The 17452-nt window shown below is 38.0% G+C and overlaps 1 protein-coding gene across 15 annotated transcripts in view; it reads right to left on the reverse strand.

Moving 5' to 3' along the window:
• PRKCSH (PRKCSH beta subunit of glucosidase II) overlaps positions 1-17452 on the reverse strand; it is a 40515-nt gene that overhangs the window by 10143 nt on the left and 12920 nt on the right. For 9 of the 15 annotated variants that reach the window (XM_026716736.2, XM_087925961.1, XM_087925959.1 and 6 more), the window contains 4 exons: positions 16889-16967; positions 15379-15465; positions 14252-14413; positions 11903-11999 (listed from right to left, as the gene is read on the reverse strand). In XM_026716736.2, the coding sequence (XP_026572521.1) occupies positions 11903-11999; positions 14252-14413; positions 15379-15465; positions 16889-16967 (425 nt within the window). The remainder of the gene's footprint in view (positions 1-11902; positions 12000-14251; positions 14414-15378; positions 15466-16888; positions 16968-17452) is intronic. The other 6 variants (XM_087925966.1, XM_026716738.2, XM_087925964.1 and 3 more) reach the window with 1 other exon arrangement.

The following is a 17452-nucleotide window of genomic DNA, read 5'->3' on the forward strand; positions in this document are numbered from 1 at the left end:
ATTCAACCTATTAATAACTATGTGAAAGGACCATTTCCTTCTTATTACAAATCAAGAGCTCACCAGTGGCCAAATTCCATATTTTGGGGTCATAGATTAAGAGAAACATGGGGGATTCTGGACATCTCTGCACTTGACAGAAGATAACGAAGCTATGGAGAAAAGTAATGGGATGCACTTCCGCATTCAAAGAAATGTACAAATATAGGTTAAAGCTTTCTTCATTTCACTTTTGCATTATTGGTATCTGATAGAATATTCTTCAAGTCAAACAAAATTTTGGATCAACAGAATTAAAAACTAAAGTAATTTTTCTAAGTTGAATACAAATTCTATAATTATCTTACAGATGGGTTTAAGCTTTATTAGGCCATCTCTGTGCAGCACTTAAGAAATTATACTTTGTCAGTGATAAACAAAAATGATTCATGACATTATCATCAAGGAACATAGTAAACAAACAAAAAAGCCATTAGACTGAAAGCCTAGGAAAAATTCTTCCCTGTCTACGTAGTTTGAAATTGGGGCACCATCACTGAAAGCCCTGCAGTTTGAATCAGTTTCTGTTACTTTTGATGATAGGACGATCTGGATAAATTAGCTGAAGTGGATTTAATATATGAGAAGATTTATATACTGTGATCCTTCAGACATTCCGGCTGTTAAAGCTAATACAAGTATTTTGAATGATGCTTCAAAATGAATTGAAAACCAGCACAAAGGAAGTGTTCCCATCCTACTTAGTAATCTAACTGCTGTATTTGTTTCAGCTCCACTTGTAAATAGAATCCAATAGCAACATTAAATACAATACATTCCAGGAAATCCAACAAGATGTTACTATTGTAAGAACTTGGATAATTGTAGCACCTATATTCTTTACAACCACCCCATGGGGGAAAATGTGCTTTTTAGGTGCCATTATGTACTTCTGAAATAATGCTGTAGTGTTAGATTGCAGATCCATTTAGCAGAAACCTGCCTGCTAAAATCTCCTAGGGAGGAAAATATTGTTGGATCCCTAATATCATTTTTATAACACATATATTTATTTGCCTAACCCAGGGGTCTGCAACCTTAAACACTCAAAGAGCTATTTGGATCCATTTCCCACAGAAAAGAAAACAGCAGGAGCCACAAAACCTGGGTGGGCATGGCCAACTCGATGTCACTCACTCCCACCCAATCACACGACCCTCCCCAACCATGCCTACCCAAGTTTTGTGGCTCCTGGTATTTTCTTTTCTCTGGGAAACAGGTATCTCTCTCTCTGTGTCTCTCTCTTTCTCTCTCTCTTTCTCTCTCACACACACACCTCTCTCTCTTTCTCTGTCTCTCATCTCCCTCTTTCTCTCTCTCATCTCTGTTTCTGTTCCTCTCTCTCTCATCTCTGTTTCTCCCTCTCTCATCTCTCTCCCTCTTTTTCTGTCTCTCTTTCTCTCTCCTTCTCTCATCTCTTTCTCCTTCTCATTGCTCTTTCCCCCTCTCATCCCTCTTTCTCATCTTTCTCTCATCTCTCTCCCTGTCTCATCTTTCTCACCTCCTTCTCTCTCTCTCTGTCTCTTTCTCTCTCATCTTTCTCCCTTTTTCTCCCTCCCTCCCTTTCTCCCCTTTTCTCTCATCTCTCTCTCTCTCTCTCTTGTGTGTGTATGTGTGTATGTGTTCCCTCTTGAACCAATTCCAAAAATAAATATAATATGGGTGTTGTTGTTGTTGTTTTTGCTGATATTGTTCTTTCTTCTTCTTTGGGTGCTTTCTACCATACGATTTAAATCCAGAGTCACTTCAGGTTCCCAGATAAATGAAGCTCTTTTGTCCCCCTCCTGTGGCTTCCTGTTGGCTGAACCCATCAGTGACTGGCCCCGCCCTGCCCCTCAGAGAGATGGGAGTATCAGACCATCTTATTTGTCTCTTGAGAAACCTATATGCCAGTCAAGAAGCAACAGTGAGAACTGGACACATAACCATTGATTGGTTCAAAATTGAGAAAGGAGTTCGGCAAGGCTGTATACTGTATGCAGAGTACATTACGAGAAAGGCAGGGGTAGATGAATCATAAGTTGGAATTAAGATTGCCAGGAGAAATATCAAGAACCTCAGACATGCAGATGATATCACTATAATAGCAGAAAGTGGAGAGGATTTAAGAGACTCTTGATGCAGGTGAAGGAGGAGCATGCAAAAGTTGGCTTGAAACTCAACATTAAGAAAACTAAGACCATGGCATCCAGCCCCCTCAATTCCTGGCAAATAGATGGGGAAGAAATGGAGGTAGTGACAGATTTTATTTTCCTGGGCTCCAAGATCACCGCAGATGGGGACTACAGCCAAGAAATTACAAGACACTTGCTCCTGGGGAGGAAAGCTATGGCAAATCTAGACAGCACACTAAAAAATAGAGACATCACCCTGCCAACAAAAGTGCCTGTACTCAAGGCTATGGTTCTCCCAGTTGCAATGTATGGCTGTGAAAGTTGGACCATAAGGAAGTCTGAGCGTCAAAGAATTGAGGCCTTTGAACTCTGGTGCTGGAGAAGACTCCTGGGAGTCCCTCGGACTGCAAGGTGATCAAACCGGTCAGTCCTAGAGGAGATCAACCCTGACTGCTCTTTAGAAGGCCAGATCCTCAAGATGAAACTCAAATGCTTTGCCCACCTAATGAGAAGGAAGGACTCACTGGAGAAGAGCCTAATGCTGGGAACGATTAAGGGCAAAAGAAGAAGGGGACGGCAGAGAATGAGGTGGCTGGATGGAGTCACTGAAGCAGTCGATGTGAGCTTAAATGGACTCCGGGGGATGGTAGAGGAGAGGAAGGCCTGGAGGAATGCAGGGTCACGATGGGTCAGATACAACTTCATGACTAACAACAACAACAACAACAACAACAAAAGACAACAGGACTAGTAATGGAGATTTTCAATCCCCTAAAATAAAAGGTTATGCACAAGAAGGCCAAAGGTATCACCAAAACAAAATTTAACTGAACTGTTATTCTGGATATGTACATTTTACTCTGCTCTACTCTACTTGCAGAATCCAACTATTTTCATTTAGAACAAAAATAAAAACTAAACTGGTTTTTCATTTCAATTCTATTTGGTACTGGTAGGCTCCCCATTGCCTTCTCAGAAAGCCAGACCATGAGAACTAGAGCAAACCCAGTGCTGATATGCAAACTGCATATCAGCACGTAAAACTGACGGTGTTATTTCTTAGCTTCCAAAGCTAAATCAACACATGGTGACAATTCTCCACCTCTACTCAGGGTTAAACTAGAAGCAGAAGACTCATTTTAAACTGATGGAGTCGCATTAAGCAACCAGCTCCCAGTACTGATTGCCCTTTGCTTCCTGGGTATATGAGACTTGAGAAACAATGCATCTGCTTAGAAATGCTAATGGCATTAGCTATGTAGGTGCTACATATCAGAATGCAAAGTGCAGACATGCCTTGGGCTTCCTAATTCATTTTATTATAACAACAAAACTGCCTTTTTGTTTCATCTGATACATTTTGACAAGCTCTATCTTATAGCACTTGTGAGAGCTTGGTTGGACAGGCTTTGGAAGAACTGAACAAGGGCCAATATTTGGGGAACAGCAAAGACAAATGTTTTTATCTGTTTGGAAAAAAACAGGGAGGGAAGGTTCAGATAAATTCCACTAAAAATACTCGACCCTTTCCAGAGCAGTAACACCTCCATGGAACATAAGTCCTGTGCTGAAATGGAATCAATTAATCATCAATCTATCAATTTATTTTTTGACCACTAGTCAAAAAATAAAACCTGCACAACTGTGGCAAATCATTAATAAAATACATCAAAAATGTAAGGAAATCAGCAAAAAAACCATTAAAACAGTGCTATTGCAGCAAGTAAACTATTAGACAACCTTAGGAACTTTTGATAAATTATTTTCTCTGTTTAGCACCAGCCCATGAGAAGTTTGCTAATTTTCACAGCATTGTCTCTGTGTCAGTAAAAAATAAGGAAAGGAAAAATCAGATAGGACAGGGCACAGAATGAATCCAACACTTCTCAGGAAATTAAAATGTTATAACTATGAGTGTGAATTTCAGCTCTAGTCAGAAAATGGTCTGGGGAAATTCAAAAGAAGAATGGGAAATGGCTATGATACCGCAACACGCATCTAGTTGAACATATGCATCGCCAGCAAGTTCTATTTTTAGACACAGGTAAAGCTAACAGCTCTTCTGCCCTTTCCAGGGAAGTGACTCAGCTTTTCCTGCTTGGTCTCCCTAAAACAGCAGACATGGCCAAGAAATACATCAATTTAAGGTATTTTTATCCCACTTTCAAAGGCACATGACAGCTTATAAAAACCAAAGAACACACACACACACAAAACCCAAGTAAGATTAACACACTACCAGCCATTGAGCACTCAAAAAAGTGACAAAATCAGTTAATACGCCCACCTCCTGAAACAGCAAGGCCTTCCAACTTCTTCACATGTCCAGGGACCCCCAAAAACATGAGCTATGGGAATAAATCCAACTGAAGCATCAGTTCCAAAGGCCAGGAAAAGAGGCATGCTGGGCAAAAGATATATGATTTGCCTTAATATCATCTTATTAAAACATGTTCCCCCATAAAAAGAAAATCTATCCAAAGGTGGAAAAGGACTGTAAAGCTGGCTGGAATCTAATGGGAACTAAGCTTCAAAATAACTGGAATATATCAGCTACTACTTATGCGGCAAGCCAAAACAGACTCCAGATATTTTGCCAAACTGAGAAAGTATTTCTGCTCTCTTTTCATCTGGCCTTCCAGGTAAACCACCTGTTATAGCAATATAAAATGCTTTACATAATGTTGCCAAGAAAATTGCAAGAATGGACCCAGGACAGCATCTCTGTTTAGTTTACAGTAATTTAACATAATGTCCAGCTGGATGACAACATTTAGCTTGTGGTTGTTCTCAAACTCCTAAGCAGAGTCAGATTTGCTTGATAAAAGGCCACAATGAAAAATCAGTTCTATAGACAGGAGTGGGAAATTGTTAAAATCCCAGAAGGTAATGGAAAATCACTCAAATGCAGGAAAAAACCATATAAACCTATATGAATTCAATGCGCTTGAGATTGAATTGGAATATGTTTACATTGTGGAGGGTGGCAAATGGTTGTCTGATAAAACCTATAGAAACTCCACTGAAGAAGAATTACTCTTAAAAAGCAGAACGGAGAATTACTTCTATAACCTCTTTCAAACCATATTAATTATGCGGAGTCATCATTTGGAGACCGCAGTGCCAAGGGAACTAGAAATGGCTCCATCAATCCCCTGTCCTATCTTAGCAAAAACATTTTGAGAGGACTGGGGTGCCCTCTAAAGGCACCGAGATGCTTGAAGCTTTGTGCAAATGTCATGCATTAACTTCCCAACTGCCCTTCAAAAATAATCATTTCTTGGATTCTTATTTTATCATTCTGAGGTTCGTTTCCTCATATACATCTCTTTCTCCAATATTTTTGAAACTCTTATCATTAACCAGGCCAACTCTACTTTAATATTCTGGGCTGGCCTCACCAAAAGCTGACCGTTGCCCCTGATTGTGATAGTCCATTATTTATTTTTTTATTTATTCATCAAAATACCACCCATCTCATGGTTCGGGCGACTGATAATTAAACTTGAAAGTTGGATGGTAACTAAACTAAAAAAAAAAACAGATTAGAGAAATGGACTGAAAGCAACAGAAGGAAATGTGAAAGAAAGCCCTCCACTAAAGAAACAAAAATCAAATGCACATATATAGGGTGGAGATACCAGTTTGATTGTGGTACTTCTGAAAAAGGTCTTCCTATACCCATTTACTGAAAACTGAACATGAGTCAGCACTGTGAGATGGTTGTAAAAAAAATGATAAATTTAAATTTCTTCAACCAAAGTACAGCTTCCAGGCCACAGCTGATTTTTTCCTTTTATTCTCTAATACTGTGTCCAGTGCTAGACCCCCCAAATTGAAGGAAACATGGAAACTGAACAAAGCTCAGAGAAGGCCAACAAAAATCATCAAAATGTAAAAGATGTGAAGCTTAGTTTATTATGATCATAGACCCAAACAAATACAGGCGTCCCCGACTTACTACTACAATTGGGACTGGAACCTCCAGTCCACTAAGCAATGTAGTTTCTAAGTGAGTTATACCTGATTTTATTTTCTTTTTTGCCATGGCTATAAAGTGAATCAAGCAGTCGTTAAGTGAATCCAATTTCCTCATTGGTTTTGCTTGTTGGAAGCTCCCTGGCAAGGTAGCGAATGGTGATCACATGGCCACAGAGACATTGTGCCAATTGCAAGTGTGAGGACTACTTGTAAGTCACTTCTTTCAGCATAATTGTAATTTTGAATGATTGTTAAACAAATGATTGTAAGTTGAGGACTATCTGTATTGACACATCAAAACTGAATATAACTAAAGTAATACACTAGAAGTTATATTAAATTATATGAATAAAAAACACATGGCTACTCCCACTTGAAGCAACTGTTCATAGCCAATAAAGAGAGTCTTCTTATACTTCCTGAGATCTCCACCTCCACCTCCTCCAGCTAATAGGAAGATGAGATAGTCATCTCCAGTCCTGTAATATGATGGTGTAATTTGGGAAATATATATGCAGCCTGATTATCTCCATAAAAGAGCACACAGCAGTCTATCACCAACAGCTTTGATTTCCTTTTCACCAAATGGTCTTTAGAAATGTTGCAAACTTGGACTTCTGGAGGAGGTATGATGTCTCTGTGAAAGTGGAGCTGATGACTATAGCACAAAGATCAAGGAACCAGTGAGTAGATTGGTGTCTTGGAACTTTTCTGGTTAAGGAAAGAACAGGAGATTGTCTATATGTGCTCTGGACAGCTGCTCTTCATGAGACTGCAGTACAGGGATTGTCCACAGGTTTGAATGCCAGGAGATGAAAGGATAGACCAGTGATGGCAAACCATTTGGGCACTGAGTGCCCAAAGCGAGAGTGCATGTATAACCAAAATGCAAGCCTCCCTGCACATGTGCCCTACCCCTGTGCATGCGTGGCAGAGATCCGAAGATCAGCTGGCCAGCGGGAGGCACGCATGCATGCATGGAGCTGAGCTGGGGTGATAGTACATATGCCCACAGAGAGGGCTCTGCATGTCACCTGTGGCACGCATGCCATAGATTTGCCACCATTGGGATAGACCATCTTGCTGACAATCACACCGGTCTTTTGAAGAACACTAAGTTCACAAACCTTACATTCTAATCACTTTTGGAATTAATCATCTTAAAGCTATTACAGATCTTTGGAATGACAAGTTTGAAAAGTCTTTAGGTGGGTTTTATCTTCAACTCTGAAGATAATTAATTTTCTTAATTAATTAAGAAAAATTAATTATAAGGCTAAAGAATTTGAAATAAACAACAAATAAAAATTTGATTTAAGAAAGTTATAACTGGACTAAGGATCCGCATAAATTTGGAATATTTTACTATAAAATTTTAGAATTAATTATAAAAAATAAAGTTTCTCAGAGGAAACTGACATATCTTGGCTACTCTGGCTATTGCAAGTCACAGCAAAGATAAATGTTGCGATTTTAGTAATGACCTAGAAGGAACAACAGATTCTAAGCAGAAGAGGGAAAAATCGACATCTGTTCTTGATGTCAGTTAATACTGAGACTTACAAAATGACACAAAATGTGATAACACGGGAAAAATTAAAGAAGATCTTTAAAACTGGACCCAGAAATTAGTAACCACAATATCAACAGTCAGTAATGATGTTAGCTTCTATGGATAGATTATGTCCAAAAGATGTTAATGAAGGAATGACAGATGAAGAACACATTTTGACAAGACACAAAGTATTGAAAGTGGAACTAGAAATGACAGGCCAAGAGAATGATTTAGAAAAGGACACTAGAGTGGATATACAAAAGAAACTGGCTGAGGTTTTAAAAACTAAAAGGGAAATACAAATGATAAACCAAGAAAATGACTTGGAAAATGTTTTCTTACTGAATGTAAAAAAGAGCATTGTTAAAGCCCTGAAGAAATCTGCTATGGGATAAAGAAGAAGAGAAATCAAATCCTATGACAATATTCTACTGTTAAGTAAAAGAAATGAGTAAAAAATTGGCTTATTTGATCAATGTTTAAATAAGACTTTTTTTTTTTTTTTGCAAAGTTCCGGCAACCCTTTATGGACTTTTTGCTGATACCAGGTTTAAAAGGTTAATGTTTTATGAATATGTCTATAGATAAACTAGGGACGTGATTGTTCAGTGGCTAAGATACTGAGTTGATCAGAAAGGTCAGCAGTTTGGCGGTTCGAATCCCTAGCGCTGCATAACAGAGTGAGCTCTGTTACTTGTCCCAGCTTCTGCCAACCTAGCAGTTCGAAAGCATTTAAAAATGCAAGTAGAAAAATAGGGACCACTTTGGTGGGAAGGTGACAGTGTTCTTTGTGCTTTCGGCATTTAGTCGAACAGCGCTGGCTCTTCCGCTTTGTAAAGGAGATGAGCACCACCCCCTAGAGCCAGAAACGACTAGCAGGTAAGTGCGAGGGGCATCTTTACTTTACCTTATAGATAAGGTATGGGATATGGTATGAAGAGATATGTGTTTGTAACCTTATATGGGTTAAGGAGTTACTAAATTTGTTTATACTTGTGAAGGTTGGAAGTCAATTCTTTATATATTTCTTTTGTTTTATTAATTTCTTTTTCCTACATTTTTATCTTTTTTCCTGTTCTCATCTCTTGTTCTAAACTTAGTTTGTGTTGGTGTTTAATATTGTAATTGAAATTCTTAATAAAAGGTATACTTGTATTATGTTGTAAACCTACCCTCCAAAATAGCAGATGGAATGAGTAATGCTGGGATATAATAGTAAACAAGTAATGGACAGAGGCAACACAGGGATTATGGAGCCTGGCTGAAATCATTCTGAAGATCACTATCATGCTGCTTAAATAATTATTTGGCCTGTTCAGAACCACAGCATAAAACCCTGACCATGTCAAATTTAATTTGGATGCAGGTATTATCAAGCAACATTTAATAAGTGCCAATATATGCCTGTCAATAAGATTTCCAAATTCTGTTCTAAAAACAATCAAAAACTATTTTAAATCCGTGAATGCCATGCGCAGAACTGATACTTGTCAATAAGAGGCTGTAAAATAAAGTATGGGTTCATGGCAGATCTCCCCATCCTAAAACAAGATTATAGATTTAGATTCCTTGTTTGGCAAGTATGCTTCCCTGCACCTTCCAGTGCACCAGTTTCTAAAATGTGCCTAAATATTAGTAACAAGAACCTGATTGGACAATAGTAGAAGGGTAAGATCTGTTTCCTTTTATGAATATGGAGATAATAACCAGGGCATTACATTCAGGATACAGCTTATGGTCGTGAACACAAATACTAAAAATAATTAATTCAGGTTACAGGAAGATGCTTTAACATGGGATTCCTGTATTAAGGAAGTTGGACTCAGTGGCTTAAATTTCTCCTGTCAACTCCATAGTGCTACTTTCTTAAGAGTCCCACTTTTTAGCCATGTACTAAAAGCAACTGGTCATCTCCTTTTAGAGCAGAAGCCTTTTGTTTCTGCTCTAAGCCTCTTTGTGACATTTACTAAAACAAAATATGTGCACTGGTATTATCACTGGCAGTTAATTCCATTAGAAGAACTAACAGTCTCAAACTGTCCAATCCCTTTAAAGAGCTTCTGTAAAATGTTCATGCAGCTAAATGCATTGACAGCTTACAAACCAAAACAGAAGTTTAAAGTATAGATTTGCCCTGGGGATAGGATAGCATTCATAGATCTAGAGCACAAAATTACAATTTAGTTTTAAGTTCAGAATTCTGTTTCTCAATAAAAAAAAATCTTCATTCTAAAAGCATTTTTAAAAACTCTTACAGATGGCAAAATGTTTTAAAACAACTTTTCCAGCACAAATAACTGGGGGGGAATGTGTGTTGAGTTTGCCTTATTTACAGAACTCCACCACCCCCCACCCCGCCATGCAGAATGTGCCTCAAGAATCAGCATTTGGCTATCCTTAAAAAAGTAAATTGACAGCTGCCTTTTTGCTGTATTGCATCAAAATTGCTAGATGATCTCATTGAGGAATTTGGGGTTATGAAATGCCCAAAAGGACCTCTACACACACAAATAAACACAGCATGCTACTCTTCAATTAGCAGGCCTCACCAAAAAGGACTTCAACTTTGTTCCTAGTCCAGTACCTTTTCCACTTCATGACACCTAGTTTGAGTGCCAAGAGTTGTAATGGTCACACTTGCTCAGCAAAAATCATCCTTCAACGTAGTTCCCAGAGTAGCCAAATAACAACTTCCTAGCAAAAACTACTCAGTACAGGGCAGCTTGTGCATGTAAGAGTGCGGAAGCTATCACCTCAGCTCTTATAACACGGCCCAACTATTGCTTAAATGGGGATGCAGCCCCTCAAAGTATCAGTTGCCAATACCAGGCCATCTGATATTTAATACTGGGCCTATAAACAGAAACTCCAAAGGACCCAGCAACATCTCTAGAAACATCTCTGATGTAATCATCAACATCAAGGATCTCATAATCAGCATTTAAAACTAAGATATTAACCTATTTCCCTTGAACAAAAAAAATAATATTTAGAACATAAAATATAGAGTTGGAAGAGACTTTGGAGATCTTCTAGTCCAACCCACTACTTAAGCAGAGGACCTTATACCATTCCAGAAAAATGACTGTCCAGTCTCTTCTTACAAGCAATGATGCAGCACCCACAACTACTGAAGGTAAGCCAATTGCAGTGATTAAATGTTCTGTCAGAAAAATAATTTTCTTAGTTCTATGTTGGATTTCTCTTTAATGATCTTGCAACCATAACTTCCAGACCCCTTATCAACTTTGTTGCTGTTCTCTGAACTCTTTCTAGGATCTCAACATCTTTATTGTATTATGGTGACCAGAACTGGATGCAATATTTCAAGCACGGTCTTACTAGTGCAATATAAAGCGGCACTATCACTTCACATGATGTTGAAACTATCCCTGTTATGTAAATTTATTATTTATTAAATAAAATATATTTGCAAATATACAGATCCACAAGGTGTAAGACAGACATTACTTTGGCTTATAATGACAAATAAATGTGTAAAAAGTCATGTGAGGTATCAGCTACCCCAGGGGTAGTCAACCTTTTTATACCTACTGCCCACTTTTGTATCTCTGTTAGTAGTAAAATTTTCTTTAACCGCCCACAGTAATGGTGATTTATAAAATAGGGGACAAAACCCCTACCGCCCACCCTGAAAGCTGGAATGCCCACTAGTGGGCGGTAGGGACCAGGTTGACTACCACTGAGGTACCCCATATTACTCTTTCCAAGATACCATAACCAGAAAGCTGCCAAAACATCACATAAATTCAAAGCCCTGACGCAGTCTTGCCCATAAACATCCTAGCAGGAACAATATAAGCAAACCTGTGAGTTGTAGTCTAATCCCCAGTCCCTGGTGAAATATCATAAGATAATTTATGGCAAATATTTTAATATTTATTTTGAGATGTCCTTATAACTCTTATCCTTATACTCTCTTGATGTTTGAAAATATTTACCATCATTTGGTTACTTGTGCAATGTAAGATTCAGAGTAGACCATTCTGGAGTTTCAGTTTTATATGAGCTATCAAAATTAAGAAATATATGCTGCATTTATAATTGTCATCCTTACCATAAAGTTTTAAGAGAGCAATCATGAACCAGGAGAGTTGTCTCTTTCTTAACCTTCAGATCTATGGACAGAAACCTGCCTCTGCCAGATCCCTCCACAACCCTGTAGTTTGATATAATACTTTCAACAGCCTACCATCAATTAGAGCTTGAGTTGCTTCATCATAAGGAGGCATCTTCTCCATTTCTTCCTCTGCTGCCTTGTCATCTGGTGATGGTTTGGGTGAGGAGACCTATAGAGACATTAAATATAGAGACATTAAACCAAAAGAATACTATTAGTTCTTTGAAATCCATCAATAACCCTTGTGGAATAATGAGAAGAAAAGCAGAATAAGCTGACTAAAAAGGTTAATTTTACAGATACCGTGTGACCAGTTTCCAAAGAAAGTGCATTACCAAATCAGGAAAAGAAAAATAAACCCATGCTAAAGCTAAGAGTGGTGGATCATTTTTTTCTTATTATCATTTGTTCTGCTTCATTGCAGAGACTACTTTTTTGCATTCTGCTTTCTTAATTTACACAGCAATGCCATCACTGCATGGTACAACTAGGGATCTGTTTGTTCAGTCAGCTTGCTGCAGAGCCTGATGCTGTTTCAAGGCCGAGAGTGTGTGGCTGCCCAAGGTCACCCAGCTGGTGTCAATGTCTAAAGGAGAACCCGGGGCCTCCATTCTCCCAGTCTGGCACTTTTCCTGGCTCTCATTTATGAATAACTCCATACTAATCACAAAACAAAAGTCACTCCAAATATTGCCAGTTTCAAATGAGTGAATATATTTCAATAGACATTGTAAAAATGTTTAAATATTGCTTTTTCTACCTGAGAAAAGCGTGTTCTTATGCTGGGATGGGCAACCCTCAGAGCTCTTCTGATCAAAACTGCTAAACAATAATGTTAGCAGAGATTCCCACCATTTTGGGTAGGGAAAACTGTGAATTCTGTTGTGTAAGCCCTAAAAAGATGTTAGTTAAAAAGAAATAAAATCCCCCAAAGTCCTTCCCCAAATCAACTCATTCTTATGTTTGTGATTCTAATCCTCTGCTGTGCTCATCCTCCCAACTGCAGGATGCACTTGCCCACCAAGGTTGCCCTTCACTGACACAAATGGCATCTTTTAAATCTCTCCTAAATTGTTTAGCATGTAGCAGACAACACAGTTAGTCTAACCATTTGCAAGACAAGATAATGAATATTGCATGCATAATTCTCTATGAAATATCTGGCTTTACAAAGAAAAAATTATGCAAATAAAGCAAAGCAAAACACAATAAGACGAGGCAGGCATTAGTGACCATCGTATTCCCCCCCGCCCCTTTATTTTTAAAGACTTGGAAAGCAAGGCAAGGATCTGGGTAGGATGGGAGATGCCACTGAATTATAACTCCTAGCAGCTCCAGATAGCCTGGTCAAAAATATGGGAATTGTAATTCAATAACTTCCAGAGGAAGATATGCTCTTTTTCTAAATATTTGGAGAAGTTCCTAACATTAAAGAAAATATTTATTTTTGCTTAAACCACAAATTACTTCAAATCAGTATGTTTTTATTGAAGCTCAGTATTAGGTAGAGGCAGATCGCGATTAGTGTGGTTAATGAATCCCACGAATGGTCACATTATTCAAATTTGCACTACTCAAAGTGATATTTCTATGGAAAACAGAATTGGTTCCTATGACAGAAATAGGCAATTAAAATTTTAAAACATAAATTTTATGCACTTATTAATGAAACACTGTGTAACAGTAAAAGAGGATAAACTCATATTCATAGTGCATTCTACTGCAGTTCTTCAAAATGAGCGTCTTCATTTTCAAGTTTTTTTGAACAGAACCTTTCTTTTGCACATTTCATACACAGGTTGATTAGCATCTAAAACCCCATCTATGCCTGTGATAGCCTGATGTTATGGATTTTGGCTTGCTTTAAATGCAACTTGGCATCAGTTATAATTTACACTGAATCAAATATATTGCATTATTCAAACTCACATTAATCACAATCTGTGTTAATTCTATATAGCCTGAAATGCCCCATTCCCACGGCCTTTAAAAAGAAAGCAAACTTGTCCCTACCTGATTTTATCTATTTAAATACGAAATAGGATTGTTTATCACCTAGAAGCCTATGCTTGCAGAATTCTTTATGTAATTTGGGATATTAAGCAATTTTGGAAGCTTGAATACATATAAGTGATGTCAGCAAATGTCTGTGATCAATAAAGTTTCCTCATTATGGATATTTCATAAGATTTGGTCAAAGTTTAGTAAAACATCTCTTTCCCCTATTCTCAATACATAATTTACTGATCAGTTCTTCTCAAGTCATACAAACCATCGAGAACTGAATAAATAAAATAAGCAAATCTGCATGCATTTTCCCAGGGAGCACAACTTTATAAACACTATCTAGGTTAGGAATACAATGAGAAACTTCCTTGTAAATTTCGTTGATAAACATCATGCAGCAGTTCAATGTTGTACCTTCATCTCTTCATCCAAACTATCATCATCAGTTTCCTCCTCATCTTCCTCATCTTCCTCATAGTCCTCTTCAGGTGATAACTGGTCTACCTGGGCATCAGACTGAGTATCAGACTCCTCTTCCACAGGAGTATTTTGTAGAGACTGTACTTCAGCCAAGTTCTGTAAAGAGAAAACTGAGTTCAGCCTAAAACAACTCCTGTTCATGCACTTGATTACCAACTTAATTTGGCTCTTCAACAACTTGAGAAGCAATGAAAAATGAGTACTACAGATGTTATTTAGGAATCCTAAATATCAATAATGAGCAAACTTTACTGATAACAGACATTTGCTGACATCACTTATACGTATTCAGAGAAGAGTCTATCTTTCCTCTAAGGCACAGGTGTCAAACTCGTGGCATCACATTGCCATCATGTGACATTTTGGGACATTTTTCCCCTTTGGGGAGCTGGGATGGGTGTGGCCTGTGCATGGCGCATCCGGCCCGCAGGCCGCCAATTTGACACCCCTGCTCTAAGGCTTCATAGAATAGAAAGGTTTTCAGTATTGTCTCTCCATACTATCTTGGCTACATGAAATACTCTTCTCCATAACCTGACTGCATATGTTGCATATGCAATTGAGAGTGAAAGAAATTTGATAGAGGTTTAGATATGGGTCAAAAGAAGTTAAACTGGCATTCAATTCATTCAGCAATTGGTGGATTCTTCATTTAGCAATGCATTTGTTAAATGTGGAAAGTAAATTTTATCTGAGGTTTTTTTGGCTTTGCTATTTGTCTGTTCCTAATTGTATCATTTTTCTTTGGAATTAACATTTTCAGTCTTTATTCATCAATTTTAATTGCCGCTGAGTGCTACATAAGCACTAGGAAGACAGGATATAAATGTATTTATCTATTAAAGTATCATACTGTGTGGAACAGGCCCACTTCCTAAGGAGACAGCTTAATATTAATGCCTGCCAAGATTTAAAAGTACAATCAATCAATAAAAGATGCCATCCCGAGAATGGGTCTGCCTACTCAGCATGAATCCTGTTATGAAGGAGAAGCTGCTCTAAATATATATTTCAAACTATTCTTCCAGAAGTACTTATTCTCAAGGATTTGAGACACTGACCTCTGTTTTGAACTTCTCCTTGATTGCTGGCCACACAACATCCTGGAAATGGACTCTGTCCACATGCAAGGAGTTACCCAGCAAGGTCTGGAAGAATGAGAGCAGAAGTGTATAGTGCTCATGAAAGTACTAATACAACTTAGCAAATGCACTTGCAGCTTCTCGGTATGTGGATGAAATTTGCAAGAAGATAACATTTCTCTTAAATACGACAATTACAATAAAGAATATGACTATAGTAATCCTAACAGTCTCCTTCCTTCCTCCCTCCCTTTCTTTTTTTCCTTTGTTTTTTTCTTCCATCCATCTCATATTTGTGATGCTGGGTGGCTTAGGAGTTGAACTTTGAATATTAATATTTAAAATTCTGCACAACTCTTTAAAATTACAACTGTGTTAACATGGCTTTTTCTCCCCCTAGTCTCCAAAGAGAAACTGAAGTAAAAAAAAATTGCCTTTCAATAAATGATTCAAAACATAGTTATAACTTCAGAATTTGCTCACATAAATAGCTTGTGTCTAGTGCAAAACAGTATTTCCCAGGGTTTTTTTTTAGCTGTGAGAAGCTTTCAATCCACTGTAACTGCTGGAAAAGCAAGATGAATTAGCTTTAAAAATAATGCAGGGAGGAAGAGGTAAAGTATTATTCCTGGACAACACTGATTATTTATTTATTTATTTATTCATTCATTCATTCATTTATCCATTTATTTATTTATTTGATCAATTTATATAGCTGCCCAACTCATACACAGTGACTCCAGGTAGTATACAGTCTTAATTATAGTTAACAATAGGGAAATGTTTATTCTGCCCTAGACCTTATACTGATGCTATTGGTCAATAGTACTTTGGGTGGAAGAATTGAAAGTAAATTAATTCTCAGCTTCCATATGAATTTCCATTGTCACATGACTAAAAGATACTTTGGAAAGAGTCTCTGTAGGCATCACTGGAAAAGTATTGTATCACAGAACAGTGAATTTATATTATAGAATCAACATTTTTTTACAGCCCCAGGAAAGAATATTGCAAAGCACAAACAAAATGTAATTGTAATTTTGGCATAGGAAATGTTTTGCAAATTACATCACCACATGGATGTTAGCCTTGGCTCTTAGATAAATGGCATGTTTCTGCTCTTGACTTTGGAAGATGAACAAACTGGTCATCGATGCAATAAACACTGAATATCCAGTACTTCTTGCCAGGCAACCAGGCACCCATAAAGAGAACTACTAAGAACAAATAGGGCAAGGCACGACCGCAATTGCTGAAAGAGGAATTGGTTAAAGAAAACGACTTAACAGAAATGTCTGCTAAGCCAAGAGCATCTGACCTGATTTACACCCACAATGTTAGCTTCCCTCCAAATGTAAAGGAATATCCACTCTGATCTTACATGAAAGAGTGACAGAAGAATCACAAGGAATAGAAAATTCTTGAAAGATAGAAGCTCCTGCTTGAATCAGAAGAGCCTTCCTTGATAGTTCAGTATTTCCTTTCTTACCTGGGCTTCCATTTCTGACAAGGTCCCATCCCCATCAACATCTAGCTCAGGGTGTATCTGAAGCTCTACAACAGATATCCTGGAGAAACAGGAGGCAAATAAGCTAGTTAGAGGGACAGCCAGCTGGCCACAAATTTGAAACAGGAACTGCCATAATGAAAATAGTTTTTTGGTTTTTATTTTAATCTAAAATAGATGTTTTCAGCAATAATTGGTCTTGAAGATTTACAGCAGGGGTCCCCAACTCTCGGCCACAGCTACTATCAGGCCATGGTCTGTTCAGAGTAGAGCTGCACAAACAGTGGGCAAGATCACACGCAGCTCCACTTGTGCAAATGGAGTTGCACATACTTGCGTGCACACCTGCCACTCACATGGAACCATTCCTTCCCCCCTACCTACCCCCACCTCTGGTCCACCAAGCTGGAAAGAATGTGGACCACCAATTTACACCATAAGGCATTTCTGGAAACAGAGTATCTTGCCTCAAAAAGAGGGAAAGAGAGCAATTGAGACTGGATTAGACCGTCTACAGACCCTTCTTTCTTGGAAGCAGAAAGATTA

Source organism: Pseudonaja textilis, chromosome 2, assembly GCF_049901715.1.
Source record: "Pseudonaja textilis isolate UNSWEBS1 chromosome 2, rPseTex1.2, whole genome shotgun sequence".
Taxonomy (NCBI): Eukaryota; Metazoa; Chordata; class Lepidosauria; order Squamata; family Elapidae; genus Pseudonaja; species Pseudonaja textilis.